Source organism: Chiroxiphia lanceolata, chromosome 13 (assembly GCF_009829145.1).
Source record: "Chiroxiphia lanceolata isolate bChiLan1 chromosome 13, bChiLan1.pri, whole genome shotgun sequence".
NCBI classification, from domain to species: domain Eukaryota; kingdom Metazoa; phylum Chordata; class Aves; order Passeriformes; family Pipridae; genus Chiroxiphia; species Chiroxiphia lanceolata.
The window spans coordinates 1,109,121-1,137,029 of NC_045649.1; the positions used below are offsets into that span (position 1 = coordinate 1,109,121).

A 27,909-nucleotide genomic window follows, 5' to 3' on the forward strand; every position below is an offset into this window, starting at 1 on the left:
GTCAGCTCTGCTGCTTGGATCAAGGCTCAAACCCCACACTGCTCACAGGTACAGTAGCTCTCATCCCCTCTGTACCCTGCCAGACAGCTCAAAGCCCCTCTCCATTTTCAGTCCTTGAGACACTGTTTCTCTTCCATTTCCATGTTCACAGCACAGCCAAATTCCAGTAGCAATTACTGCCCTGCAACCCGAGGCTTGGGAGAATATTCCCAAACCCAGTGTTAGGAGGCTGTGCTCCCTCTCGGATGGAAAAGGGGAACCAAAGGGCACCAAAGTGCAGGTGCCCCATTTACAGACCAAACACACAGAGAAACCACACTACAGAAATTTCCAAACAATTTCCAACACTGATCAAGGTTTTTATTTTTGGTTGGTTGGTTTTTTTAACAATAAAAACAAACAGCTGTGTTCTAGGCAAAACCAAAGATCTCAAAAAATTTTTTGAGGTTTACTAATAGCATTGCAAGGTAAGGCTTTCCCAAAGAGTTTTATTGAAATAAATTATTTTCACCTAAACATCGATGCAATTCCTCTCGTTAAATTCACCTTCACCTAAAAACCAACAGTAAAAAAAGTTACCAACAATTCTAGGTAATACTGGGCTCCTTCTAAAGGACGGTGAAACTAGAACTCACTCTTCAGAAGTTTAAAAATTAAGTCATTGCCATGTAAAATTCAACTATGTAAGCGAGCGGTGGCGGCGCCAAGGGGATCTCAAAAGTTCTTAAGAAAAATCCAGGTCAGCAGGTTGGGTGCAGCCAGCGAAGGTCCAGCTGTCCCCATTCCTCCAGTCTTCCTGAATAAACTCACAGTGAGCTTGTGGGGGTTAAAAACAAAATAAAAGCAAGATACTGGAGCGACCTCCACGCCGTCCCACCCATGTTGTGCTGGAGTCAGGACGGGCGGGTTCTGCCCTCGGCTCCCTTGGCCTGTGGTAACACTGAACTGCAAGGGCTGTGAGCTCTTCACTCGATCCCCCTCTGTCCTTTGCTTGCCTCTGGACATGAAGGAAAAGTGCAGCCCTGGGGATGAACAGCCAGACCTCTGCCAGAGCAGAAGAGCCCAGCAGCAGCAAACTGCCTGTTTGATGCTGGAGTCGACGTGAGCCGGCGCTTTGCTGCAAATCCATGGATTTGGGGGTTCTGTGTTGTGTAGCCACACAATTTCATCCAGTGTAAGAACTTCCCGGCGACGCTCCCCCAGCCCTTCAAGCCACCCCACGTGGCACCTCCGCTGCCGACAAGAACGGGGACTGAGGAGCAGGTGCCTGCTTATCTAGCACAGGATTGCTGCAAGCTTCTAAGCCTCCTCACCCTCCGAGTAACTCTCCCTGATCTCCAGCAGAACATGCCCGTGTGCTCTGTGACCTGCACCCACAGCTAACTCAGAACACACTTCCCCCAGCCTCTGCAGTGCAGTCAGCCCCACAGCTCATGCCAGCTGCAGAAATCATGCCCATGGTTTAGAAATTGCCTTTCGTTTGTGGAGGGGAATCAACGTCACATAGAAAATATTACAAAAAAGGTTAATTTTGTCAGCTGTCCGAACATTATTAGACCACATGCTTTGTACAGCAGAGAGGCAGCCAGCTCGCTGGGCAGCACAGCCAGCTGAGCTCTGCAGAGACGCTTTCCTGCTGGTATCGGAAGCGCAGGGTTCTCGTGTTTCATTTATTTACTGGAGGCTGCTCACGAGGAGGGGGAGGAGGGCAGCGCTAGGAGTTCTGCTGCATCTGGAGCCTCCGTTCGGCGGCGGCAGCGAGGGTCCTGCGGCGCAGCGTCACCGCGTCGGCCGCTCCCTCGGGACAAGGCTTCTCTGGGCTCAGCTCCTCCTCCGAGGTTTTGTTTAAGTAACGCCTGAGAAAAGAGAAGGAGAGGATGGGTGAGCAGAGCACACCTCGTTCCGGCTCTGGAAAATACACTCACAGAGTCAGGGAGGGCTGGAAAGCAGGAAAATGGCTCAATGAAAGCACACGGGAGATATGAACTCCAGGAAAAGCCCCCATCGCCCACGAAGGACTCTGCAGAGCTGACAGAAGCTCTTGGGTTTTGTGCAAGATCCTTGTGCTCGTGGGAAGGAGCCAGTTCTAAAGGTCAGGGCTCTACTCTCAACTCAGAGCAATTCCCTGAGACTGCAGGTGAGTTCCTGACTCCCTCTGCTCCCGTTACTCCACTCCTGAGCCACTGGCAGTGTCTGCCACAACACAGCACTCCCTGGTGACAGCCAGGAAGTCTGGCAGAAGGGGCACTGGGGCTGCAAAGCGTGAGATGAGGCCAGAGGACAGGGAAGCTGCTGCCAGAGTTAACATCCCAATGAATTTTTACATTTAGTGGCAAAATACAATAGTTTGAAATTCAACAGCTCTTCAAACCAGTAAACTGGAAAGTCAAAAATACTCAATCTCCCTAAAAGACATTTTTTTTTTTGCAAAGATGAAGGAAAAATTAAGTCTAGGAGCAAGTCTATAAATAGACTTGTAAAAGGTGTCACACCCATAGTACTTATAAGGCATTTCAGTGTGGAAAACAAAAAGAGCAGCAGCACCCTGACAACACCAAAGAACTCTGGGGTTGTTGTAGACCCTCTCAGCAGTGTCCCTGCAGTACAAAGGAAGGGACAACACTTGTTAAAAACACTAAGAAGTTTTTTCTACATCACTGAAGTGCTTCTCCTTCTCTGTTTAATCAGCAACTGGATGCTAGTAAAGTTCACCAAAATGACTGAGATGCATGTAAAAATTGAATTCTACCTATAACACCTATTACTGGTTGGGCTAAAACAAACAGTTCAGGTTGGCCCCTCTCTCTTCAGTGGTGCTGACTGGCTGGTCCTGAGCTCCTCTGGAGAGCTCTAGCAAGGGTCATCTCTCAGCTCTGTGCTGCTCTGTATTTGGAAAGAGTGGGGCCTGACAGGAATTTCAGCTGTAACAGCACAGGCAGTGAGGGCTGACAGCTGTGCCAAGGGCCAACCTAAAGATTAGGAGAGGACTCGGCACAAGTAACCCATTCTCACTTATTACAGGCTCAGACTAAAGTCCATTGAAGCTGGAAAAATCAGCCTCTGACTTCAAAGAGCTTGTGTACATGTTGGGACACATGATGCTATTTCAGAGTTGGGTTTAGCAGAAACAGTTGTGTTAAACAGCATCCCAAGCCTGCCACGGGAGATGGATTCATTCCCCTTACTGCTTTTTGCATCCACCCAGGCTCTCACTGGTCATCATCCATTTGAAACCCATCCTGGGGGACTCTTAACTGCGTGGCCAGGCTGGGGTTTTTGGAAGGAACGTACTTTCGAGCCTGTTGCAACAAGTCCTCCTTCCGCTGAACCAACATGCGCTGCCTTTCGTCAGCTGACTTTGAAAAGCGACTTCCCCTGGCCTCAAAGTCTTCTGCTTCACTGGGCTCTGCTTCCATTTCGCTGAATTCCACCATTTCTTCCAGCCTGGAGTTGAGCTCAAGTGGCACTCTCTCGGTCTAAGAGAAAAGGAGATAAGGCTTAAGGCTTTGCAAAATTTAGGCTTCTTTGCATCAAAACAAGGAGCTACAAAGAACTGTCATTTTCTGAGGCACTGGAAGAAACCAGACTCTCACCTGCTGTACCCAGTTCCCTTGGGTTCCTTTGAAAAGCCCAGCCAAAAAACAGAACAAAGCTATTTCAAACCACGTTCAAAGAGCCTGTATCCTATAATGCTGTATCTTTTATGCCACGTTTGAAAGTAATGTCAAAGACAAACATTAATTACTCGTAATTAATGCTCTCTGAAAATGGAGCATTTGAAAGTCAGATTCTGCAGCTGACTTGACAAGTGATGCAACAGTAAGAAAAGAAAGAGCAGAAATCCACATACTAAGGGAAGAATAGTAAATGAATTTGCAGAGATGATTTGTGCTCAAGAACGGAATTTATGAGGCTTCGGTTCACTGGGTTCTGCAGCACCCAAATGTTTGGGACTGGCAGAGCAAGGCTGGCAACTGTGCCAAGTACAGCGTGCCAATAAGAGGAGCTGGCAGCCCCACACGTGGCAGCTCTCCCCCCTGACATCTGGCTGGCAGCACGAACACGAGGACTGATCTGCCACAATGATGCCACGGTACCGAGCGTGGCGGCGTCAACAAACACGTCACCTCAGCGAAGGGCTGGAGGGTTTGGCCATCATCGGGTATCCCAGAGGACTACTCCAGCACGTGGGATGGTGCAGGGAGGTGTTAGCCCAGTCAGCTCCACCGCCTCGTTTCAGGCCTTGGGCACAGCTGCCCTGGGAGCCTGGTCGGGCGGTTCCGTGACACCACTCGAGTCCCGACAGCCCGGACACGGCAGCACCACCACGGCAACACACAGGGCTGGGCAGCTGATGTGCACAACAAGCTGAGTCATTCCAAAGCCCCAGAGACAGGCCAGTAACACCATCTCCCCGGTGCAACGCCTTCCCAGAGCAAACACCGAGACAAATGTCACTTCCCATTAGGCTGGTGAGCCAAGCAGGAATGGCAGAGCCCACGTCAGTGCAGGATGGACACTGTGGCCTCAAACAAGGACATGTGCTCAGCCTCTCTCAGCAAAAACCCCAGCATGCTGGAATTTAGGGAAGGGGTCCTGTACCACACACACTAACGGGCTGGGATAACGTGGGGGCACCAGTGGACTGCCCCAAAGCTCTGCCACATCCCTGAGGATGAAGGGAGAGCCCCACAGAAGAATCATGGATTGTACTCGGGGCCAAGACAACCTCAGCAGACCCAGTGGAACAGGAATGGAGCAACCTGACAAGCACCCAGGCAGACAGGGAACAGGGAAGCAGTGGGGGAAGCACTGAGGAGGCCACTCATTGTGGTCAGTGTTCAGGCAAGATCTGTTGTTCTTCCCCCAGAAGATGCAAGTTGGCTCATCTGAGATATGGGGGGTTTTTGTAAATTCACAAAGATTTTTCTCTGAGCACAAGAACAGTTACTGAGGAGGTTTTAGAGACTAAACTATCACAACTAATTGCAGTAAAGGTTATGACAAGCCTCAGTAACGCAGTAGATCACAGATGCAAAACCTGTATGCTACAGAAACCATTCCTCCTCCAGGCTCCAAGAGAACAAGGAAGTTTCATGAAAGCCATGAGATGCCTTGGAAAATTCTCTCAATAGTCACCAAGTACTTAAGCAATGACAATAAACTGGACTCTCAAGGAGGGGGGCAAGAGCTGCACCAGGCAAGTTTCAGGGTTGTAACAGCAGCCTTGCTAGTCAGGTCTGAGCAGTCCTAACCACCTCTGCCCAGGATCAGAGAAACAGATAAACACACACACAAAAAAAAATCAAAGGATAATCTTTAAATACATTTTAGTACATCAAAATAGAAGCTTGGAGAAAGTAGCTCGAGCTGCTCCACAATCTGTTCTTGTGGGAGTGACAGTGGAGTCAGAAAAGAGGGGAGGGGGGGCAAACAGGATAGGGGTGGAGAGGAGGTGCAGAGCATTATGCACATTGCTGGAAGCATCAGCATTCCAGTGCACAGCTGGAGAGAAGCACATGCACAGCATTTCAGGCCAGGACTGATAGAGGCTGTCAGTGCTTAGAGCATCATCTCACAAACCTCTAACATGATTTATACCATGATGGTGCTCAGAGATGCCTCTCAATTACCATTACATTGTATCAGCACTTATTTCTCAAAACCACAAGCTACATGTGGCGGGGGGGGGGATATGAGTCATTAATTCTACCTAAAGTTCAAAGGTCTTAAGATAGAGATAAGTCATAATATGACATATGACACTTGGAAAACCAACACTCCCCATGAAGAAGAGCGTTTTCACTTGAGCACCTTAGCTGCCTGAAGAAGTGTTATTTCCAACAAGCAGAACTCCAATGGGTCTGGCACTGTACTACAAAGATTCTCGGTGGGGATGTTGATTTAAAATAAAAATAAAAAAGGAAAGAGGTAGAATGCTTGTAAAACTCACTCTAAGGCTGCAGCACAAAGCAACTGGGGTTTCCATGGTCTCTCCTGGAGACTGTGTCATAAGGGGTGAAGCATACCTACCCACAGTTTTGAAATTCAAGTCTCTCCCAGAGGAGCTGACAGTGGCTTATGTCCCTTCCCACTTGCCTTTAAAAAGCTTCTCTAAAATCCAGTGCACCCTGCTGAAGAATCCTGTTTGCTGCCAGCCCTTTCCTCCCAGACAAGTGTTTCACTGACTACAGCTACAGATTCTTCTGGTAAGCAGAAAGAGAACATCTCTGATACACCAGGTACTTGGTTACAAATTGAAATCAAAATCAAAGGGACACTAAAGTGACAGGAGTTCCCTAGAGGAAGGATGCCCCTAGGCTCCTAAGTCTCCTCTCCACAACAGAAATAGCATCAATAGCAAGGATGCAAGCAAGCCTGACTCCCTGGTAGAACTCTGAGCTCTGTAACAAGGGTGAGCACTCATCTGAAGGCAGCCTAAGTGACAGTAAATGCACAAAGCAGGAGGAGGGCAGCAGCACCTTCCAGCTTCCTCAGCAGCACCCAGAAGAATTCTTACACCCAGAGGAGAAATACTTTTCATTTTAATGGAAATTTCTGTACATCTGGAGATGTACAGAATGGGAAGAGGAAAGGGAAGAGCAAAGCATACTGCTCTTTGTACTCCACAGATGGGCACGAGCTGAACAGATGTGAACAGAGCCATGACCTTCTTCTGTTCTTCTTCTTCTAGCACTTGAGAGCACTTTGCCTCAATGAGGAAAAAGAAAAGCACACAGGGGCTTTACAGGGGCACCATGCTCCAGTCTGGCTTACTTGCCCAACCTGAACCTTACTTGCCCTGGGGTGAAATGCAAGGAAGGGCTGCCACCAACCTGACCTTGGATGGAGCCAAGGCACCTACTAGTCCATGCAGCTTCTAATTGTGCTTTTTGCCCATTTTTATGCCAAATTACCTGTGTGACAGTTCCAGCATCCTCCTGATCAGTACTGTGCCGCTCCACAGAGTTGTTCAATGCAGGTCTAATGCTGTCTGCACGCTGAAATGCAAACATCATGGCTTTAGTACAGTGTGTGAAATGGCAAACAAAACTGGGTCCTTTGAACACATTCAAACTTTGCCCTCTGCACCGTCAGGCGTTATGTTCAATTTAGAAACAGATAAGTTAGCAATAAACAGAATGCTCTGCGTTGAAAGAGAATTCTCTCTGCTTCCCCACAGGCAGACTCCAGATAACAGTACTATCTGATGTGCCCAGAACCAGAATTCAATATTCTTATTAACAGAAACATTGTCCCCAGACTGCTTTACTGAAACCTGCTAGCACTAATTAAGAACAAGGCATCATTTTGCCGACTACTTTCTTTGCAGAAAACCTTCCTAAGTGGTACAATTCAATTATCTGTCAGCAGAGAAATCAACTGGAAATGTTCTAAAGGCTCTGCACAAGAGAGACCAGGAAGAGCTGCTTTAACTGAGCAAATATTTGTCTCTAGTCTAGCTAGGTCGTTTTCAATATATTTTTGGTACATGGCTCTGTAAATGGCTGCATTTACAGAGATTTAAACAAAGGGAAAAAGAAATCCTGGGTTCACCAGTGCTTCATCTCACATCATTCCCCTCACTCATCATTAACAGGCTCAGTGCTGTGGTAAGTAAGGAAGTCAGTCATTTTAAGGGCACAGAGTTACCTGTGTGGGGAAAGGCACCTGGATCCGCCCTTCCAGGATGTTGTCAGTGGTGATCTCCACAGACCGAGTTAACTGCAGGTCCTGCAGAACTAAGTGATAAGGAACCTGAGGGAACATCTCCTGGATCTGATGGGCCTGCAGAAAGCAAGGTTTATACAGGCAAAATCAACAGTAAATAAAAGCTGATAAATACGTCAAAAGAAAGAGATTAAAAGTGTTATCATCTCAAAGATGTGCCTTATGATAGGCAAACCCAGCCACAGAGAGGAAGGAGAAAGCAAACCCAGTGACTTCACTGACATCAACAGCAAAACTGCAACTCCTATGGAGGCACCACACAGCCCTGAAATTTTACATTCCTGAACAGTGTTTGTAGATGCACAAAGGCTTCAAAAGTCTCCCAACCCTTTTTTTATGATAGCCTTTTTAATAAAGATCTGTATAACATTCACGAGTGACTGAAAGTTAAAACAACACTGGGAAGAATTTTTTCTTTATGACATACAGGTTCCAAAATGGTACTAGTAAGGACAAGTGGAATAAGTTTTAATACAGATACTATTAAGCTGCCTACAAACCAACTTAATAGTATCTGAAAGCTCTAGTAAATTAAACCAAGTTGTCAGGAAACTGCTATTACTGAATTTCAAGTTAGTTAAATAAGATCCAAATTAAACAGATAAAAGTAAGAGGGCAAACAAAAAATATGCTTTTAGAGTCCAACAGCTAGATTTCGTTAAATATCAAAATCTCTATTTTCACTAATGCACAAAGTCAGGGGAGACAGGGGGAAATGAGAAAAATAAGAAAAGAAGGGTGGAAGGAGTTTTGAGAGCAAAGCAAAAATCATGCATGAGCTGACAGTGAGTTCCAACACAAGCAACTACTCCAAACCTAACTCTACACTCTACTAACTTATGACCAAAACAACTGATTCAGTATTTCAGCCTCTGGCCTTCCCCTCAAAATACTAGAATTTTGTTCAGAAACACAAAGGAGAATTTCACTTATTTTCTATTAAAAATGTATAATGCTAACCTGAGCTTTTCCATTAAAGTAGTCATTTTAATATAAGTTGTTACTGTACTTTTCATAATACACAATCCCAAGAAATCATTACTCATCCTTAACAAAAGTCCATTTGTGTCACTGTGTCCAGAAAAAGAAAAACTAAATTGACCTCAGATGGAGAGTTCCTGCATATTTAACTAATAAGTCATCTGTCAACACCTTAATGCTCCCTGCCTGCCCTGCCTCAAACCCCCTAAAAATCATGGCCTTACCCTGCTGAGGCTTAAACAGTAGTGAAGGCTGTGGGAGAGACCTCATATTGAGAAAATTCCACCACTTCCATGAGGCACCCCACTGAACATTTATTAACATGCTATAGCACAGAGCTACAGCTTGAAGAACTCAAAGGAAACAGAACTGCTCAAAGGAAATGAAGTAACTGTGTTTCATGGGGCCACATCCTTCTCCTTTTGTACCACATCAGTGTTTATGGATGAATTTAACAAACCTGGGATTTCATGCCCTACACTTCTATCATCATCAGGAATCAGCAAGAGCTGAGGGTGCTAGAGAGCCCCACATCACACTGACAAGACACTCAGAGAAACAGCTGTCTGGGAGCTTAATGCCATTAAAGATCAGAAAAAAAAATCACAAGCTATAGAATGAGTTGGATCAGTTACTACATGACCAACAGCTAAATTCTCTGGTTACAGACTCACACTTTTTGGCACTGCAAGTTATGAGTGAAGTACTGAAAAAGAGTTAAAGAAGTTGCACTAAGCAAGCTGAAAAAAGTCTGCCTGACTACACAGGAAGTACATGTCATTTTTCCCCCTCATTCACCTACCTCCAGACCTGTTCTTTTATGTTGTCACATCTGAACCCCAATATAGCCCTAACCACTAAAATAAAGCTTCTCTCAGAAAAACAGCTTTCATGTAATGTCTAACCACTGTTTTGACTTCCTTCCCCTTTGTTCTCTATCTCCACATAACCCTTTCCCCAAAACAAACAAACAGGAAGGCTGAGGTGCAAGCCATTAAAGCAGTCTTACCATAACATTGAGCTGGGAGTTGCTGGCCTGGGCAATTCCAAGGATGTTTGTGGTGTGCATCACTTCTACGGAAAAACTGGGCAGCCAGCTGGCAATTCGGGAGCCTGAGGGTAAGAAACCACCAAGAAAGTCAAAAAAGAACATGAGATTCTCAGCAGGTGAAGCACTTCCACGTGTATTTAATGTAACTCTTCACATTCTACAAGGGACACACAGGGAGTTCTGCAGTACAATCCATCCCAAAGGTCTCCCAAACATGGGAGATGGCTGGAGCAAATCAGGAACTGCCAGTACTCTCCTGAAACACAGTCATAGTGGTTTAACAACCTGAGGGTTGGAAGAGTATCAGGAAAACACATCCTTGTTTTCTTCTTTTAATGTTCCTATTACAGTGAAAATTAAAATAATCCAGAGTCAGATTCAGTTCTGGAATACATGAATAACTCCAGCAAATTTACTAAAAGCAGGACACCTTCTAAACAATCTGAATCTGGTTCCAAAATGGGTCATCACTGAGAAAATATTACTTCAAAGGGACACAGAGTAACTGAACAAAGTGACTGCTGCAATTGTTTGTTTCAGCTCAACAGAGCAGGGCACATGGCTGGCTCCCTCCTCCTCCTGCACTGCCATTAAATAAACACAGGGTTTGCTCTGTGCCACTTCTCCTTCCATCTCCATGGTAATTCTGCAGGTCTCCAAGCCACAGGAGAGCACTGGGGAGGACAGCCATCAAAAATATAATGTTATTCTAAATATAAATGCCCTTTGGAGACCTAAAGCACCTCAAAAAAAGTGGAAGCCATGCAGAAGCTGTCAGCCAGTTTCAGTGCACCTAGAAATGTCTGACCCTTCTCTGCACATTATTCTCCTCCCACAATCTCCAAAGGCTGCAAAATGAGCAGAGACTAAGAACAGGTCACTGTGTGAGTTTGCAGCATCTCAGCTACCTCATGGGAGCTCCAGGAGGGCAGAAACGAGACTGCCATCAAAACCTGGGAAACTGTGCAACACACACACTGATACCAAAACTATAAAACATCTGGAAGGCAAGCAAGGTAAATTGTCTTTTTCAAAACAAGTTGTCTGCATATACAGAACTTATCATGGTCTGAAATCACATCTGCTTTGTCAGTACTTATAACAGACCACTAAAAAAACAAACATGTAAAACTGCTGTAGTTACACAATTGCTTCTGCACCTAAGCAAGCACTGCAAGTGTCTTGTTAATCAAGTGGCAAATGGACTTCTGACAACCACACACTAGCTAGGGGATAGGGGAAAGACCAACTTTTAGACTGCACCCTAGAAGGGTTTTTTTCCCCTCCTTGGCTGTCACTGATTAACCACCACATGGTAACAAAAAAAGACCCATGAATTTCCCATTCTGCTTGTCAACATGGCACACAATGAATAAATGCCAGTATTGAAGATGTTAACCACAACAAATCCTGAAAAAGGGAGTACTTGTACTAAATCTTTCAAGGAATCTCCATAGCTCTGGACAACCTCAGAGACACATATCTGAGCTCTTGAAAAGAGCTGTAAGGAACACACAGGCATTGGATAAACACAAGCAGAGCATGGTTTGAGTTTCAACTGAAGCACATAGAGAACTCCCTTCGACAGAAGGCTGCTCCCTTTGTTTATTTGGGGAAGAGCAGAGGATGTCAAACGTGCTCAGCTCACCATCAAAGTGGAAGAAGTGATTGTGCTGGTTCAGGCGTGGTCTGCCTTCTGCTGCTGCCACGGGCACCAGGTTCTCATCCAGGTTTTCCCTTTGGTGCTCCTCCCTCACGTGATGGCTGTCAGTGATATTGAGAGACATTCTGCAGGTGGGGCAAGATGTATCTTGTTCCAGCCAGGACCGCAGGCACGAGCTGACAGGAAAACAGGGATATTGCGGTGAGCTTGCAGCGTTTTTCCAAGACAGCACTATCATGGGTACATCAAGCAGCTGTAGCATATTCTGTACACAACATCAACACATGGACTGCTCAGAGATACCACAGATGACTCTGGCATAGGTTTCTTATTTCTTTCAGCTGAAAATACTCAAGTGTTCACTTTTTCTAAAAATGCATGCAGATTTATCACAAACTTAAAAACACTCCGAGTTTGTTGTCTCTCTAGCTCAGAACAAGCAAGTTTTGCCTGGAAGGGAAAACAAAGCATTTCTCCTCTCTCACCATCTCCAATTGAAAAAGATAAACACCAACTGGACACATAAGTAATATATACTGACACATTTTCTTTGCAGTTCTGCCTGTGATGTGGCAATGGCACCTTGAATGTTTTCAAGCAGCTTTTCAAAATATCAATACCCAAACCACTAAAGTCAGTACCACTCCAGAAACTCTCTAAACAGATTTATTAATGCTAACAATTCTGTGCCATTACAATCCTTACTTAATTCTGAACATTTGCTGTCCTGAAGAAAGTAAGAAGTGTGTGAAATGAAGGCTGAAACACTCAAAGCTGTGCATACTTTTTGATTCAGACTGATATGACCCAATTGCAGTGTTTGTTCAAGTTGAACTTAATTTTCAGTGTGGAAGAACTGAATTTCACAGCACTGAACGCTTCTCATAACACATACTTCGTGCTTGCAGGGTGGGGGGTTTCCAGCAGAAGCTCTTAAATCACTTTAGAAAGGTAAAGACATACAAAAAGGTCAAATTCCCCAAATTGTGTGCTTGCAAACAAAATAAAGGCACAGATCACAGATTTGGGTTGACAGAGCAAGGGAACAGTCCTAATTGCAGGACTATAGCAAAGTCAAGGATACAAGCACACTTTGCAATGGAGAGGAACACAGGGATGGGTTTCCCAGAAACAACCAAAGCAGAAAAAAATCTACCAATGTCACCACCTTGGTCACCGGCACAGCCAGACAGCACTGGTGGTGCTGTCACACATCACCCCCTTACCACAGCAAAAGCACCCTGTCCACAGCCAGCTCAACCCTCTGCTGGAGCCAAACTCCAGAGGTCACCTGGGAAACACCCCCAGTGACAGGAGCTGCCACCACAGAGCTGCCTCCACACTCCTGCTGCTCCTCCACGGCTCCACGAGGTGCTGGAACAGACACGAGCCCTGTCAGCCTCCATCAGCACCACTTCCCAAAAAACACCTGTGGCTACACCCATTTTGTACCACACAGGTAGGAGGGGCTTGGTCACCCACAGCCCCTCAGCAGGACAACCAGCACCAGGTCAAGGCTGGCAAACTTTCAGAGCAACAACTCTTTTGGAAGTGACTGCTTGCTAAAAGAAAAAGGAGAGAGCTTCTACAGAACTTGAAAGATTCAGACACCTACTCCCATTAAATTTCTTTTATATTTAGGCACAGAGTTATCACAGCAATGTGAATCTTTCCTGCCACCTTCTCTTCCACTCCAAATAAATGATGAAAAAAAAATCCCACATGACTCAGAATGGACACAATGTTCAGCCTGTTGGCAAAACCATCAGGCTTTTATGAGAAGAGAAACCACTCTCAGGTTGTAAATAGGGTTATTAGTTACATCTGGTTTTATATGCAAGCATAAGTCATCCACTGTAATGTGTTCCCTCCCTAAAAGCACTAAGGAGTGTAACTTGCTTCAGAAAAAACTGCTTCAGAGCTGTAACTGCTTCAGAAAAAAATACAAAAGGATCCTTTTAAATACAGAGAAAACGATTTTCTGAAGAGAAGACCCTGGGCTTCTCAAGTGCTCAGCAGGTGATTAAATATTCACATGATTCAGTAGCATTGGAAGAGGAGTTTCTGCTACGGCAGCACATTATCTCATTAGAGACTTCTTGGAACACAGATAAATATTTATGGCAAGGTTTGTCATAAATGACAACAAATTAGCATGAAGATTACAACCTCTGGTTTGATAGTTACCAGAGAAGTAAAAAGCTCTTTGCAGAAAGTAACAACACAGGGACAATTTAACTGACCCTGCACGTTCATCACATGGCACTTCAGAAACGCCAGATTCAATCCCTGCAGCTCCTTTCAGTTTTAAGCACAAGCATGAAAGTGTAAGCACTGCTACAAAAGATCCAAGAAAAGTCACATTTAGCTCAGCACACTGTCTCCAAAGCATCTGCTACTATTCACTGCTGAATGGGTGTAAGAAGCAGTACATAGAGAGATCCTTTTGGGCAAGAGCTTCCCAGCTCCAACTACCAGGTGCTTAGGGACCACTTCAGCTGATCTGGTTAACCTCATTTACAGCCCTGATGGACTCATCCCCACACGAAACCACAGAACCAGACCTGGCCTCCACAGCTGTCCCCAGGGACTCACCACCGTGCAAGGATGCACTATATAAAAATATTCCCCGCTTTCTCTTTAAAGATGACATCTGAAAGGTACTTAAGGATTTAACTCAAAGTTTTCTTCTTCACTTGAAAATCAACACACCCTCATGGACAAGAAACCTACTGACTTGCCACTGAGAAACTCCCCATTACCTCCCCGTTAGCTGACACGGGGCACACTCTCAGCTTTGGTGGAAAAAATGCAGCAGGTGAAACAACTCCAACACAAAAATGACCGGTGTGAACAGCACTTGTGTTTTGGTATTAGAAGCAGACCAAGAGGGCCGAGGCAGCAAACACCCACAGCTCTGTTGGTAGTTCATTACTTGCCATCCCACTGCACATTCCAGCCATGCCCATCCATCCCTGCCCTGCCGAGCCCGGTGCCCCTCTCCAGCCCCACACACGCACTTGTGGAAGAGGTGCCCACAGGGCAGTTTCCGTGCGGACTGCATGGAGTCCCAGCAAATGGCACAGTCGTCGTTGTTCACCGCCAGCTCCTCGGGGGTTGCAACTGCAAACCTACATGGAAGAAAGAGGAAGAGACATAAGCAATGGCTACACCAGCTCAGCGTGGCCTCCTCTCTGGAGAATCCACAATCCAGCCCTGAGAAAACCTTATCCTCCGTGTTAACTTTTCCTTAGAAGAGCTGTGCCAGCAGGTTTGCTGGTTTTTTGGTGACACAGGGGCACACTGCAAAGGAACACACACAAACACACATCCCTCCCATGCCTTTTGCAAGCACATTTTTTTGCACATCCTAAGTGCAAAAAGCTTTGACTTAGTACCTTCCATGAGATAATTACATGATCGTTAGGTTGAGATCCTCAAGTTATAATCTGTATAGATTTGGCTTATGTTATTTTTCTAAATGAGTTTTAATAGCTGTACCCATTAAGATGGCTCCTTGGGATCATAAGCATTTACGGTCTGACTAACTTTGGCCTCAGATTTTGCCACCCCCATTTGTCTTGATTTTTTTTTCCTTTTCTTTTAAGCCACAGTGCCACGTAAGCAGTTACTACACAGTAGCCAGTGGTATAACAACATTTCATATACTGCTGGTGTGGAATATACCCAATGAACAACCACACAAAGGCAGGGAGCTCACTGCCATTGGCAGCTTCAGAAGGAAGGTGGAATGTGGTTCTTCCAGCACAATCAGAATGACCAAAACACATCAAGTCGCTCAGACAAGAAGTCTGGGACACATGCAACTTAAACAGCTTTGTGAGCAGCTCAAAGGAGTTTAGTGGCTGCATCTTGCTGAAAAGAGACAATGCATTGTGGATGAGCTTTATTATGCAGCTCTTAACCTGATATCACAGCCATTAAATGACTACTCACAAAGAAAACTGCAGGAATTTCTAGACAAGCCAGCCTTCTCCATCTGGACTAAAGCAGCAGGCATCAGAGTTAATCAAAGCCACGGAGGTCCAAAATAAAAACAATACAGTGATGTACAGAAAGACTAAAACTCCCTGTTGCTCTTAAAATTTTTAAGGGCATAGCCAAATTATGAAAACACTGGATCAGAGATGCAGTAGCATCTGGCACTATAACTAGGTTTTAGCAGGCCTCCCAATTTCTCCATATTGCCTCACTACAGGGGAGGGACTAAAGTAATGCCAAGGTGCTCTCAGCTCCACTACAGGTACAGAGTCTGTTTAGAGTTGGCTTCAGGTTTAATAAATACATGGGTAAAGCTAGGCAAGTTTTAATTAACGTTTTTATTTTTATTTTATTTCAGGCAGTAACTGAATGGTATGGCCTAATGAAATCAAGAGCATTTATTTCTAGCACAGCCAAAGAAAGCCAAGATTTGACACCTGAAACAGGCAGAGCTCTGCAGAGCTTCTGTCGCCCCACCAGGGTTGTATACAAGGGAATACAGGAGAACAAATACTGGACAAGGGAGTTCCCTTGTTGCCAGTTAACATATTACAGTAATACTGCCATTATAAAAGTCAATCCTATGTATCTGCTAAAACCAGAAAGAGTGTCCCCTGTAACAAATAAAATGGGTAAAAACACATTCTAAATGTAAAGACTCGAGAGTCGGGTTTGCAAGACTGCACCTCTCCAGCTTACACCACACCATCATGTAGCAAAGGAAAGTAAAAGAATCCCAACTTCTTTGTCAGGATCCTCTCTCCTACATCTGCATCAGGACTTCAGTCAGAGGCTCACCTGGCTTCCATGTTCCCAACCACACGCAGGTAATTCTTGTGCCGCCGGATCCTTCGCTGCACCTCGTGGAACAGGTAACGCAGCTGCATGAAGATCACCAGGCTGGCCATGGACAGCCAGATATTGCCAAAGAGCTTGGGGGAAAAAACAGAGCAGTGCTGAGAAACAAACACCAGGGGAAGCAACGAGCTGCATCAGGTCTTAGAGAGAAAAAGAAATGGAGAAACCAGCACTGAAGGATTCGTCTCCATTTGACTCCATTTGGACTAACCCACATGTTCACAGGTATTGCTGCTCATCACCTCTTCAGACACAACTTTGGCAGCACAGCATTTCTAATGAGGATAAACTGTATTCAGTCCTGTCCAGCTTAGCATCCCCTGCTGCCAATGAAAATAATTTGGTCTGATATTACTCAATAAAAAAATCTAATTAAACAGATAATTACACAGTAGTTAATACTCCATAACAAAGTTATTTGTGATGACTCCAATTACACAGGAGGAAAGAATGCCAGAATCCCCCCCACTATATTTTCATTTCTATTTAAGTAACTTTTCTGTAATATCTGGTTTCTAAAATAAGATAAGCAAAAAAATAAGTAAAATAAGTATATCCAATATCTTTTATTTTAAGTATTTCATACCAGCATATGAATATGATGCATCAAGTCCAGGGAAAGCAAGGTTAGCTCCATGACAAAATCTGTGTAGTAGACATAAGTGCCTTTGCCCTCCCATGTTCCTTCATGGTTGAGATCCCAGAGATGAACCACATATCTGCAAGAGTGCGGAAACCAACATTACTCTATCTCTTCTGGTCAATAGCATCTCTATAATTTAAACTCTTTTACCCATTTTTCAAACAAGAGCTGGATACAAATTCTTTGTCCATCTCATAGAATCCCACAATGATTTGGGTTGGAAGGGATCTTGAAACTCATCTTGTTCCAAATCCCCTGCCACAGGTAGGGACACCTTCCACTAGACCAGGCTGCTCAAAGCCCCAGCTAGCCTGGACTTCAGCACCTCCAGGGATGGGACAGTCACAGCTTCTCTGGGCAACCTGTGCCAGTGACTCACCAAACTCACTGGGAAGAATTTTTTCCTAATCTCTAATCTAACCCTGCTCTCAGTCAGCTTGAAGCCATTCCCCCTGCCCTATCATTCCATGACCTCATCCAAAGTCCCTCTCCAGCTCTCTTGGAGCCTCTTTAGGCACTGGAAGGGGTTCTAAAGTCTCCCCAGAGCCTTCTCTTCTCCAGGTTGAACAACCCCAGCTCTCTCAGCCTGTCTCCATGGCAGAGGTGCTCCAGCCCTCTGAGAATCTTTATGGCCTCCTCTGGACTCGCTCATGTTGGGGACCCTCTCGTGCTGGGGACCCCAGAGCTGGAGGCAGCACTGCAGGTTGGGTCTCACCAGAGAGGAGCAGAATCCCTTCCCTTGCCCTGCTGCCCACACAGCTGGGGACCCACCCCAGGACACCACTGAGCCTTCTGGGCTGCAAACACACATGATTGGGTCACATCAAGCTTCTCATCCACCAACACCCTCAAGCCTTTCTTCCCAGGGCTGCTCTCAGTCTCCAAACACACGTTTGCAATTCAGCAGGGTCATTACATACACCTCTTACCCCAACAAGCCACACACAGCCAGCCTGTAAAACATGAGCTACTCACCGTAAAATCACATGGGCAGTTCTGACTGTCACAAGCAGAGACTGCAAAATGGGAAGAAAAGAACCACACATGTTAACAATATTCTGGCAGGGACAGTGGTTCAGATGCAGGAGCTCGAGGGCTAAAACATAAAATGCATTTATTGCAGCTTAACAAGCTCTGTGAACTAATGGGCATTACAGATGAGTGTGTGCACAATATGCCTGTGACAAACACAAAGCTTATAAATAAATATGGAAGAAATTGTTCCCAAACACACAATGCTATTAGAGCAGCCACTAGTGTTACTGTTGTTAAGGGTCTCTTTTCCCCCACTACACAGGACAATCTTCCTTTTCCAATTATTATCATGCAGGAAGTGTTGAGACCACAATCCCACCAACTACCTCTACTCATCCCATTTCTAAAGAAAAAAAATCCAAAATTGAGTAGTACCAGGAATTTGAGGAAGACCATGGAAGAACTTTCAAATAATTTTCCCCCCCTTTGCTGAGATGTAAACGCTGCTAAAGTAACTTTGCTCTTTAATCATACTTACCTCTCTAGGCTAAGTACAGAGAAAAAAACCTGAATATATCAGAAAGTGTAAGATCAGAAGTATAAAGACAAGTCACCAGAAACAACTGTTTCCAGAATACCTAACCACTTTTCCCTGGGCTCTTACCATCTAAGAAACATGGCCCCATCACCAGTCTCTAACCCATCAAGCCCACAGTGCTCTGTCCCTTCATTCTCTCCTCAGTGGAAAAAAATGGGACAAGACAAACCCCCTCTCAGAGACTGCCCACACCACCTTGTAGTTTGCAGGGCCCAACTGGCACTGAGATGCAGGGGATTTACAATGAGCTACTGAAACCACTTCTGTAGAATTGGTCTGATGGCATGCCTTCAGCATAAGTACTACAAACAGTACAGAAGAACCATCAAAACCACTAACTTCCCAACAGAGCAATAAACCAGTTGGTTTGAATAATTTTTTCCATTTGTAGAAAGCATTCTTTAAATCCTTCTATGCATATTTAACCCTTTGTAAAACCCAACATGTCTGCCAGCTGCTTACTGGATGGCTTTAAAATAAATGTTCCTGTGACTACGTAAACACCAGTGCAACCTTTCAGTGAAATGAAAGATAAACACATCATTCAAACACCACGAAAAATGTCAAGAAGGTAACTGCAAATCTCCTAGCACAGTGTGCTGTTCTCATCACAAGCACCTTTCCCAACCAAGTTAAATTAGCACACCAGCTGCTCCTGCAAGGCAGGTTACAAGACCCTCTTCTGTCTCCTGTTATCCTGCACAAGGGGACCAGGAAGAGACAATGTGGAGTTGACACAATGTTCTGTGACTACAGAGAAACTTTGGGCAGACCACAGAGGAAAGGTAAATACGTCCCAATCCCAACCATGTAAGTGGTGAAACACAAGGATTACCTGAGCTGCTGGATGGATATGCCATTGAGCACAAATTTGGGTCAAAACCAGCACATGTGGCATGAAGTCTCTGATAAGGAAGACATCTGTCAGGTAGAAATCTGAAGGGTCTATCTTGGTAATTTTTAAGATGCTACTGTTGCCAAGACATGACTGGTAGTGGTCAGTGCTGAGGCAGCAGGAGCCTCAGAATTGGAAGGACAAGCCATGGCAGATTTGGGCCTCCAGTTCCTCTGCTGTTTCCAGAAATGCATTCCAGCATTCCAGCACGAGCAGGGCTTTGCAGAAAGTACAACACTGCATCACAAGTTACACAGCTCTGTGATCTGAGGTTCTAAGTGTATAGCAGGCCATTTTCAGCTCCAACACCTCAGGGGCTCCTGCTCTGCCCAAAACAAACAGCTCATCTCCCAGGGACTGCACAACACTGGCAGATGTTAATCATGCACAAGAGGCTGCAAGGCACTCAAACCCAACGAGAATGGATGTGGAGGGAGAAGCTATACAGGAAAATACACTATTATCCATAAGGTACAACCCTCTAAGACTTGAATATCACTGTCATTACACAGCCTTAACTGAGATGTCTCAAACAGGAGCAGAGGATGGCTGCTATAGGAATGGAGTAATTCTTTCTTACAATAAATAAGGTGCAAAGATAGACTGACTGGACATTGCTTGCTATACTATAATTCTCTAATACTGTATATCAAAATATCTAATACTGTTTACTCAAAAATACAGACAGTCCTTATTCAACTTTCTCTGGGCCTCTGCACATTCCACATCCACCCTTTGCAGTAAAGAAAATGCTGACAAACAACAGAGAACAAGGAGAAGTCTAACTAAAACACAAGAAAAAACATCTATATTGCTTTATTGAAAACCCTAAGGCAAAAAGCTAAATTGATGTTTGCAGAATCAGAAAAGAGATTAATAGCTTAATGTAACAATGTAATTCATTCACACTAATGGAATACACTTGGCAGGGTCCCTCTCGAGCAGCATCACACAAACCACCATCAGGAAAACATTTCAGTGTGCAAGATTTAATGCTTTTTGCTGAGAGCTTGAGGGCTGCCATGAGTGCCACTGCCAGTACCTGTACAGAAAGAAACCTAAAATGTTTTATTCCACTCACATGAGTGCTGGGTATTAAAATCAAGGAAACTACTCGTGGTCACCGAATCCATATTGGGAATATTTAAAACATTCAAAAAGGAGCAAGATATTAGACAATTTCTTATGAGGAAAGATTAAACAGACTAGAATTCTTTTGCTTAGAAAGTTAGGAGGGGAACAGGAGAAAGAATGATAATATCATAAATAATATTAAGAAGAGTAATTCTTTGCAGATTTTCACCATAGACATATTAGATGATAGCTAGGGGACATTATTCCCTGCCCATGGCAAGAGGCTTGGAAGGAGATGATCTTGAAGGTCCCTTCCAACCCAAACCATTCTGTGATTATCAGACAAGAGATTCAGAACTGAAAGAGCTCTTTCGTGTACACAAAGCCAAGTAAATGTGGAATTTGTTGCCTTTGGATATTACAAAGGGTGAGGATAAATGAGTTCAAAAAACAATCAGACAACTTTTCAGAGTATGTCTGGGACTACCAAACTCAATGGGCTTGTGCAGCTCTCAGCTCAGGAACGTGCTCAAACACCAGTGGTTGCAAGCAGGGCTAGGAGGCCGTTCCTCCACATCTCCCCCAAAGTTCCTCACTGCCCACCAGCAGCACAGCAGGCTGCAGGGATTCATGGCCTGCCTGGGGACCCTGCACTGACACTGCCTGAGCCACTCCTTCATTTGCCAGCACACAGAACAGCTCCCACTGACATGAACAGCTGGGCCCCATCCTGCTCCCCAAAACACTTCACCAGCACATGGTGCAGCACTAAGGAGGCAACACTCAGGCACCAGAACACTCCCTGATAAACCTGCCCCGTGCTGATACACCCTTCTGCCAAGCCCAGATAAGAGACACGACACCAACGAGACCCCACCTATGACAGTCACTGGCAAATCTTCAACACCCTTCCACTGTGTAGTTACAAATCTGGTCTTGCACATTCTCATATTTAGGGAAAAATAAAGTGATATATTAAATAACTGAACTGTGCTGTGATCAGCATCATATTCTCCTACTGTCAGCAAACTGTTTCCTTTCCTCCTCCCTAACTCCAAGTATGAATTCGAAATAGGAGGAGAAAAATAAATCCTACATTCTACTTGTTATCTGAACTAAGGATGTGCTAACACAACATACCTGCAATTATACTGGATTCATCTCCTTTGTTTAAGATTATCACTTCCTCAGGCAGGGTGCAACAACCCACCACAACATCAAAAACATACTAGTGTTCAATCCACAAACATATTGATGTTTACACCACAGTGCAAAGGTCAGGAGTGCTCAAACATGCTTGTTCATCTCAGCTGAGACACAACCCGTTACACAAACAGAGGCAAATCCCACGAGTGTGCCTTAAAGATTCTCATTCCTTTTGGGGAGAAATGAAATAGAAAATACAGCCTCAAAGAAGGAGGCTGAAGTGCACACTACACTTTCATACACCCTCTCTCTGCTGCTATTTCAACGAACCGTTCTTGCAATGCTCATGAAGCACAACCATTATTTTTTCATAAGCTGTCATTTGATTTCAGCATCATCTTACAGGTTTATCCTCTCATTCTCTTTTTCAGACAAAGATTTTTTCAGGCTTAAAAGCTAAAGAGAGAAAATACACCGATCTGGCAACTGCTGTAAAACAGGAGAGGGCTTGTTTGTGTCTTCAAAGCTTCTTCCTTACGGGAACTAAAAGGAAATCCACTGTGTCCCAGGACACCCCTGAGTGAGGGATGAAAGGCAAAGCAGAAACCACAACATGCATGCAGGAAGTCTCACCTCTGCTGCCATGAAAGCCAACGTGTGCATGCCATGGGTGTAGCCAACAACTCCACAGACAACTGCTAATCCACAGCAGGACAGGAGCATGGCTATGAGCAGGGCCAGCACTCTGATGTGGCTGCTCATGGGTGTGGTAGGAGAAAAGGAAAGCTGCAAAACAAATAAATACATGACAGGTTTAAAGGAGTACTTCTTTCACCCTGCCTTCTGCAGTCACCTCACCAAACAAGTCCTCATTCAGGAAAATATTTTGCTTTCTAGAATAAAACCGATTTCACAACCTCAGCCGTGCAATTTAGTAATAAATGATGCAGAATAAAGCTAAACCCACACACCAACCCAAAGACTCATTCATCTGTCATTTACATTCATCAGAATTTTTAACAATCATTTAAAACTTTTTTATTTACAGTTATGATTATTTGAATCACCTGTGCAAGAAAACCACAGACACAGTAGTTTCTGCATCAAATCCACAGCATCTGCTTAGCATGAGCATGCATTTTTAGAAAGACACCTAACTTAATATATAGTCTTTGAGCAATGTTCTCCCAGTTTTTCACCTAACAGCTGATCTGAATTTGCCCAGCTTGGTCTTCCAGCCCCTAATTCTTCCAATGTCATTCTCCCCTGGAAGAAAGGGACATCTCCCCCCAAAAAATTTAAATTGCAGCTAGAGACTGCTGGGTAGACTCTAATGAAAAAAAGTTGTTTCATTCAATAGCATGCAAAGCACATTAAACCTCTAAGCTACCCTAACAGTAGGCTACACCTGGGCTGTCTAAATCAAAGGTGACCCAAGGGGCAAAGTCTTTAGCTGGTCCATCCCTGACTTTCAGGGCAGAACAGGACAAGGAAGGAAGCAGTTGTCCAAAGCTTCACCCTGGTCTGACTTACGGAGTTGACTCCCATGTTTTGGTTTTAAATGGGTTCTTTCTTATTTTTTATCTGGTTCAGCTCCACATGCCCCTGCCTTTGCAAGGCAGATCACACAAGTATCATTTGTTCAAGCAAAAAATTAAGAGACGTGCTTTGAATGCAAAAGGAATATAATAAGGATTTCTTCTCACGTGACCTTTATTCTTTCACAGCTTTCTGAACAACACTAAAAATACCAGATGACTGCCTTGTTCACTGTTATCTCAATTTTTGTAACCCCAGCCAATCTAGCTGCAAGTTTAGTGCTTAGCTACCTATAAATTGACAGGCCTTGTTGGACATTAATTTAAAAAAACCTGCAAAGCACAGAGCTAACAAAAAACCTCACAGATTCAATTTAGGTTGAACTTCTATTCCAGGAGAGAGGAGCCCAGGAAAATGCATGCTCATTATAGATGCTTAAAGGCCAAGATTTACTGCTCAAATTTCAGTTCCTTTTTCCTTGCCTAGCCTTCAATTTCTGCATCTCTACTCAATTTATTCTTGGTGTTATTAACAGAAAGTGGAAGGTAGCTTAAGGAGAAAGTTGCACTGTATATTGTAAAGACACCAGCAGTCAAAATTCAGTTGGTCTGAGTGTGAAACCTGAGCACAGAATCTCCCAAAACAGGGTCCTTAGACCAATCCTGAAGGGCACTGATCTAAGGGATGTTCTCTTGTCAAGATGTCTTCACTAAGGAGAGCTATAAAGACACCTCATGCAGTTATGTAATTGTAATTACAGGGCACATATAAGGAGCAATTTATCAAAGAAAATAAGTGTCTTCAGCTCCATTTGTCTCCTGGGAAAACTGAAGGAGTAAGATTGACACTGCACTTGAAAGCAAGTATTTGAAGTTACTGGGAGGTGCACGTGCTCAGTGCCACAGGGTGGGGAAAAGCTCTAAATGATCTGTTTGTAACCCATCATGAGCCAGTGCCTGAACCAGAAACAGAATTTGCACGTCCCAAAAGATCAAAACTCACGTATTCAAAGCGATCCTTGCAGAGCTGAACCATCAGATGGAGAAACACAAGTCCAGAGAACCAGAGGCACCACATCACCACTTCTTCCACTGTCTGAACATTGAGCACACCAAAAATGAAGATGAACTTGTAGAAAATGAAATTCCAGAATTTATCCTTGAGGTGCTGTAATGGAATACACTTGGTTACTGTAGTGAAAGCACTGACAATCCACACACAATGGGAAGAAGGAGGGGAAAAGAGAAAGGGAAAGGAAAAAAAAGATGAAAGTAGAAATGGCAACAATACATTAGCACACACATTTTGAATAGTATTTGTTACCTTTACTGAATTAAAAAAATACTAAAAATATTGGCAGTCCTTAGTATTTGGATAGTCTTTTGTACCACAGCACCATAACTGTCCTACACAGCACACAACTCAGCTTCCTGCCATCCTTCTAAAACAGTGCTCAGCACAAACCCAGTCTGATCTCAGTTTGACTCTCCACACCCAAGCTGCAAGCACAAAGTCCTCTTTGCTACAAGTGCCACAGTTAGTTATTCAAGATGCCCAAACCACCTAGCACCTTGCTCCCAAAAACCTGCCAAAAAATAGAGGTGATCAAGAAAAGATGACAAAGCCTGTCCTTAAAAATCCCAATGCCCACAGTGGAGAATGAGATGCATGAGCAATGGAAAAGAACTTCCTCCCACACATACGCAGCAAGAAAGGAACAATATGATGCTCTCAAGCAGCAGACAGCAAGTCAGCTTGGTAGGGATTAAAAAAATTTATGAAACAAAATGTTTTGTTAAAGAACACAATGAAATCACCAGGAGTTTAGTTGACAGGCCCAGACTTCCTTCGTGATGCTGCTGTTTTGGGCTCGCCAATATTAATAACCCTCTTTCCTTTCCATGGGAACTGAAGCATATTCCCACTGTCCAAACACAAATGGATCCACACTGCCACTGCTTTTCACTCCAGTTTTCAGCAGGGTAGAGAACATCCTGGGAACTATCTCTGGTTAGGATTCCACATCCTTATAGTGAACATGGGCTAGAAAGAAAATCTGACTCAGTGCAGTCTGACAGTGCTTTGGCTTTAACACAGCACTCAGAGACTCTACGGGGTGTGAATTACAAGTACAATAGGCTTTGAGAGATCCACGGTTATTAATGAGGCTTGATGTGCCTCAGTTCTGCATGTCAGAAATCATCATGGCCTGATTCCTCCTAAAGAACTGCATTTATAGACTTTTTTTTTTTTTAATATGTGACCACACTTCAAACCACTGCTGCTGCATTTACATGAGCAACTTATGCATTTGCCCTTTTTTTTTTTTAAAATATACAGATACTACTCAAACTCCTGCTGCTGCTTTTAGCTTCTGCAGGATCCTGTCTTTAAAAGCCCTGGGCTTTCAGGGGTCCCTTGCTGAATTTTTAAAAATATTCTCACTTAGCCCAAGAGTAGGACTAAACAGCCTCAGTTTTCAGCCTTGCTCACCTCCTTTCTCTGGAAAGTTTCACTTTTCCATTTTCTCCCTACTCCCTCCCAAATCTGAGGGCTGATAAACCATCCACTCAGCCTATGAGGGTGGGCAGCACTTCTCCAGCAGTCAAGGCACAAAGAAGAGGGAACTCAGACTGCCAGGGCTGACAACTACAAAAAGCAATGGAGAAATGCTGTCAGGTCAGCCTGGGCAGAGCAGAACGTGTTACAAGTGTTCTGAAGTGAGGTAAGAAATCTGACAAAGATCCTTAACAAAACAGGATGTTCAAGTTGACCACGGGTTTATAAAATACAACAGGAAAAGCTCCCTTAGAAATAAACTGGAAGCTTGTGGCTGTGGATATACTAGCTAATCAAATGGTTAGCTTTATGTTGTTCTAAAATTCACTTTTCTTGTGCACTTTCAGCAATTCCATGGAGAAAAACCACACCAGCTGTCATGGTTCACAGTTTCCTAGTGTACAACATCCAAGACACTGTGCTGCTCTCTCACCTGCCTCTCGCTGACACGCAGAGGACCAAACACCATACACTGGATTACCTTAGCAACCAGCATCAGAAAACAGCAGGCAGTGTTCACTAGCACCTGGAAAGAAATAAAGCAGCCAGTGACTAATACTTTTGCCCTATTTAGAAGGAGGGAGAGAGAGAAGGGGAACGAACAAATCTAACAAACCTGCCATTGTTCACAGAACAGTATAAGTTGCCTTTTTTTTTTTTTTTTTTGGTGAAATTTAAGCTTGGCCTCTTCCAAGATCCATGTAGCAACTGATAAGTCACTTCACTTATTTTTTATCTAGGAATACTAACAGGGTGAGTTTGACTCAGCAGTACAGCCAACAAACTGAGCCACCTCGTCACAATAAATTATTTTATACAGATCAGCAAATTTCAGCATGAAGGAACACGGGGACAAAACTCAGAGATCACCAAGATGCTCATTTTGTTTCACATATGGCAGGTGAGAAAACTGCACTTTGAATCTGTTGTTACAGTAACAAGACTCAGAGGCTGCCTCAAAACATGCTGAGTAGCACACACCCCTTCAGTAACAACACTGCTTAAAGCCGCCTTGGGGAACTGCTTTAAAGCAAAGAAGCAAGGAGCAGGACACATGGGCCTGGGAAAACTGCTTCTCACATTTGACAAAGACACTTGTGATTAACTTTTGACCTATGCAGGACACTAAAAAGGTGAGAAGGGGGATGAGGAAGCAGCCTTAACCTGTCATTTCTATAGGACATACAATAAACTTTTCCGGGACTCTTAATTTAAGGTCCTGAGACCAGATTTCAACAACGATGAATGTGTTTGTTGTATTAAAAGATCAGCACCCCAGTCAAGCAAGCGTGTTGTGAAGCAAATGTCCAACTACTGCCACCTTTGACTGACAGACACAGGAAAAGTTCAACAGTAACAGCTCAGCAAGGTTTCTGATATCCCCTTGTTGAGTCCTTATTTCAACTACAAATCAGTAAGCCAAGATTCATATACTATTGCCAGGTTTGGGTTTAAAGAGATACAGAATTATTTTCTTTCTTAAATAACGAGAATGTTTCCTCTGACCTACATGACTTAAAATGTTATTTAAAAAAAAAAAAAAAAAAAAGGCAACAAAAGCAAAAGGCAGGCAAGGCTTGGGCTTACTCAGGTTCCTTACTCAGGTTCCCGGCAGAGCGAAGCCCAAGCGCAGCCCCCGCCGGGACCCCCGCGAACGCCCCAACAGCTTCGCCCGAAGCCCCCGGTCGGGGCGCAGCGCAGAGCCGGGCTGAGCGCAGAGCCGGGCTGAGCGCTCGGGGCTCTGCCGCTGCCCCGCGGCCCGGCCCGCAGGGCGGGGGGCGGCCCGGGGGCCCCGCCGAGCCCCCCTTGTTCTCCGAGCAGCTCCCACACAACCCCGGCCCAGCCGCGACCCGCCCGCCGGGGAGGGGCCGGCACAGGCCGCTGCGACCCCGCGCCCGGCCCGGCCCCGCCGCAGGCCGCGGAGGCCCCGCCGCCGCCCCGGGCTCACCCAGACGCAGAGGCTGTCGGACAGCAGGTAGTAGGCGACGTCCAGGGCCCGCGGGCCGGCGCAGCGCGGGGGCTCGGCCGGCTCGGCGGCCGCCGGCCCGGCGGGCGCCTGGCTGAGGGCGCGGTAGGCGCTGAGGCCGGCGCCCAGCAGCGCCAGGGCGCTGAGCGCCGTGTAGGTGCGGAGGCTGGGCCAGGGGAAGCGCTCCAGGAACAGCAGCGGCATCGCGGAGCCCTCGCCGCCGCCCCG

General features: G+C 45.0%; 1 protein-coding gene across 2 annotated transcripts; it reads right to left on the reverse strand.

Annotated features, from left to right (window-relative positions):
* Nucleotides 1–338: 338 nt before the first annotated feature.
* On the reverse strand, nt 339–27,902 carry AMFR (autocrine motility factor receptor). 2 transcript variants are annotated; one of them, XM_032701150.1, is made up of 14 exons: nt 27,664–27,902; nt 26,149–26,241; nt 24,159–24,323; nt 22,251–22,403; nt 17,905–17,945; nt 16,873–17,005; nt 16,227–16,360; nt 14,447–14,557; nt 11,412–11,602; nt 9,722–9,825; nt 7,654–7,788; nt 6,918–7,001; nt 3,292–3,476; nt 339–1,856 (listed from the first exon to the last, which is right to left on the reverse strand). In XM_032701150.1, exons 1-14 carry the CDS (start codon nt 27,883–27,885, stop codon nt 1,715–1,717), a joined length of 1,893 nt encoding a protein of 630 aa, XP_032557041.1. In that variant the 5' UTR covers nt 27,886–27,902; the 3' UTR covers nt 339–1,714. The 2 variants fall into 2 exon arrangements, with proteins under 2 accessions (XP_032557041.1, XP_032557043.1); XM_032701152.1 differs by having other exon boundaries at nt 26,197–26,241; nt 27,664–27,900.
* Between the last annotated feature and the right edge of the window lie 7 nt (nt 27,903–27,909).

Coding starts and splice junctions, on each gene's coding strand:
- AMFR (XM_032701150.1), bottom strand. CDS start 27,885: ATGCCGCTGCTGTTCCTGGAGCGCTTCCCCTGGCCCAGCCTCCGCACC. Junction 17,006..17,904: donor ACTGCCCATGTGATTTTACG/GTGAGTAGCTCA, acceptor GCACTCTTGCAG/ATATGTGGTTCATCTCTGGG. Junction 7,002..7,653: donor AGGTGCCTTTCCCCACACAG/GTAACTCTGTGC, acceptor TTTGCATTTCAG/CGTGCAGACAGCATTAGACC.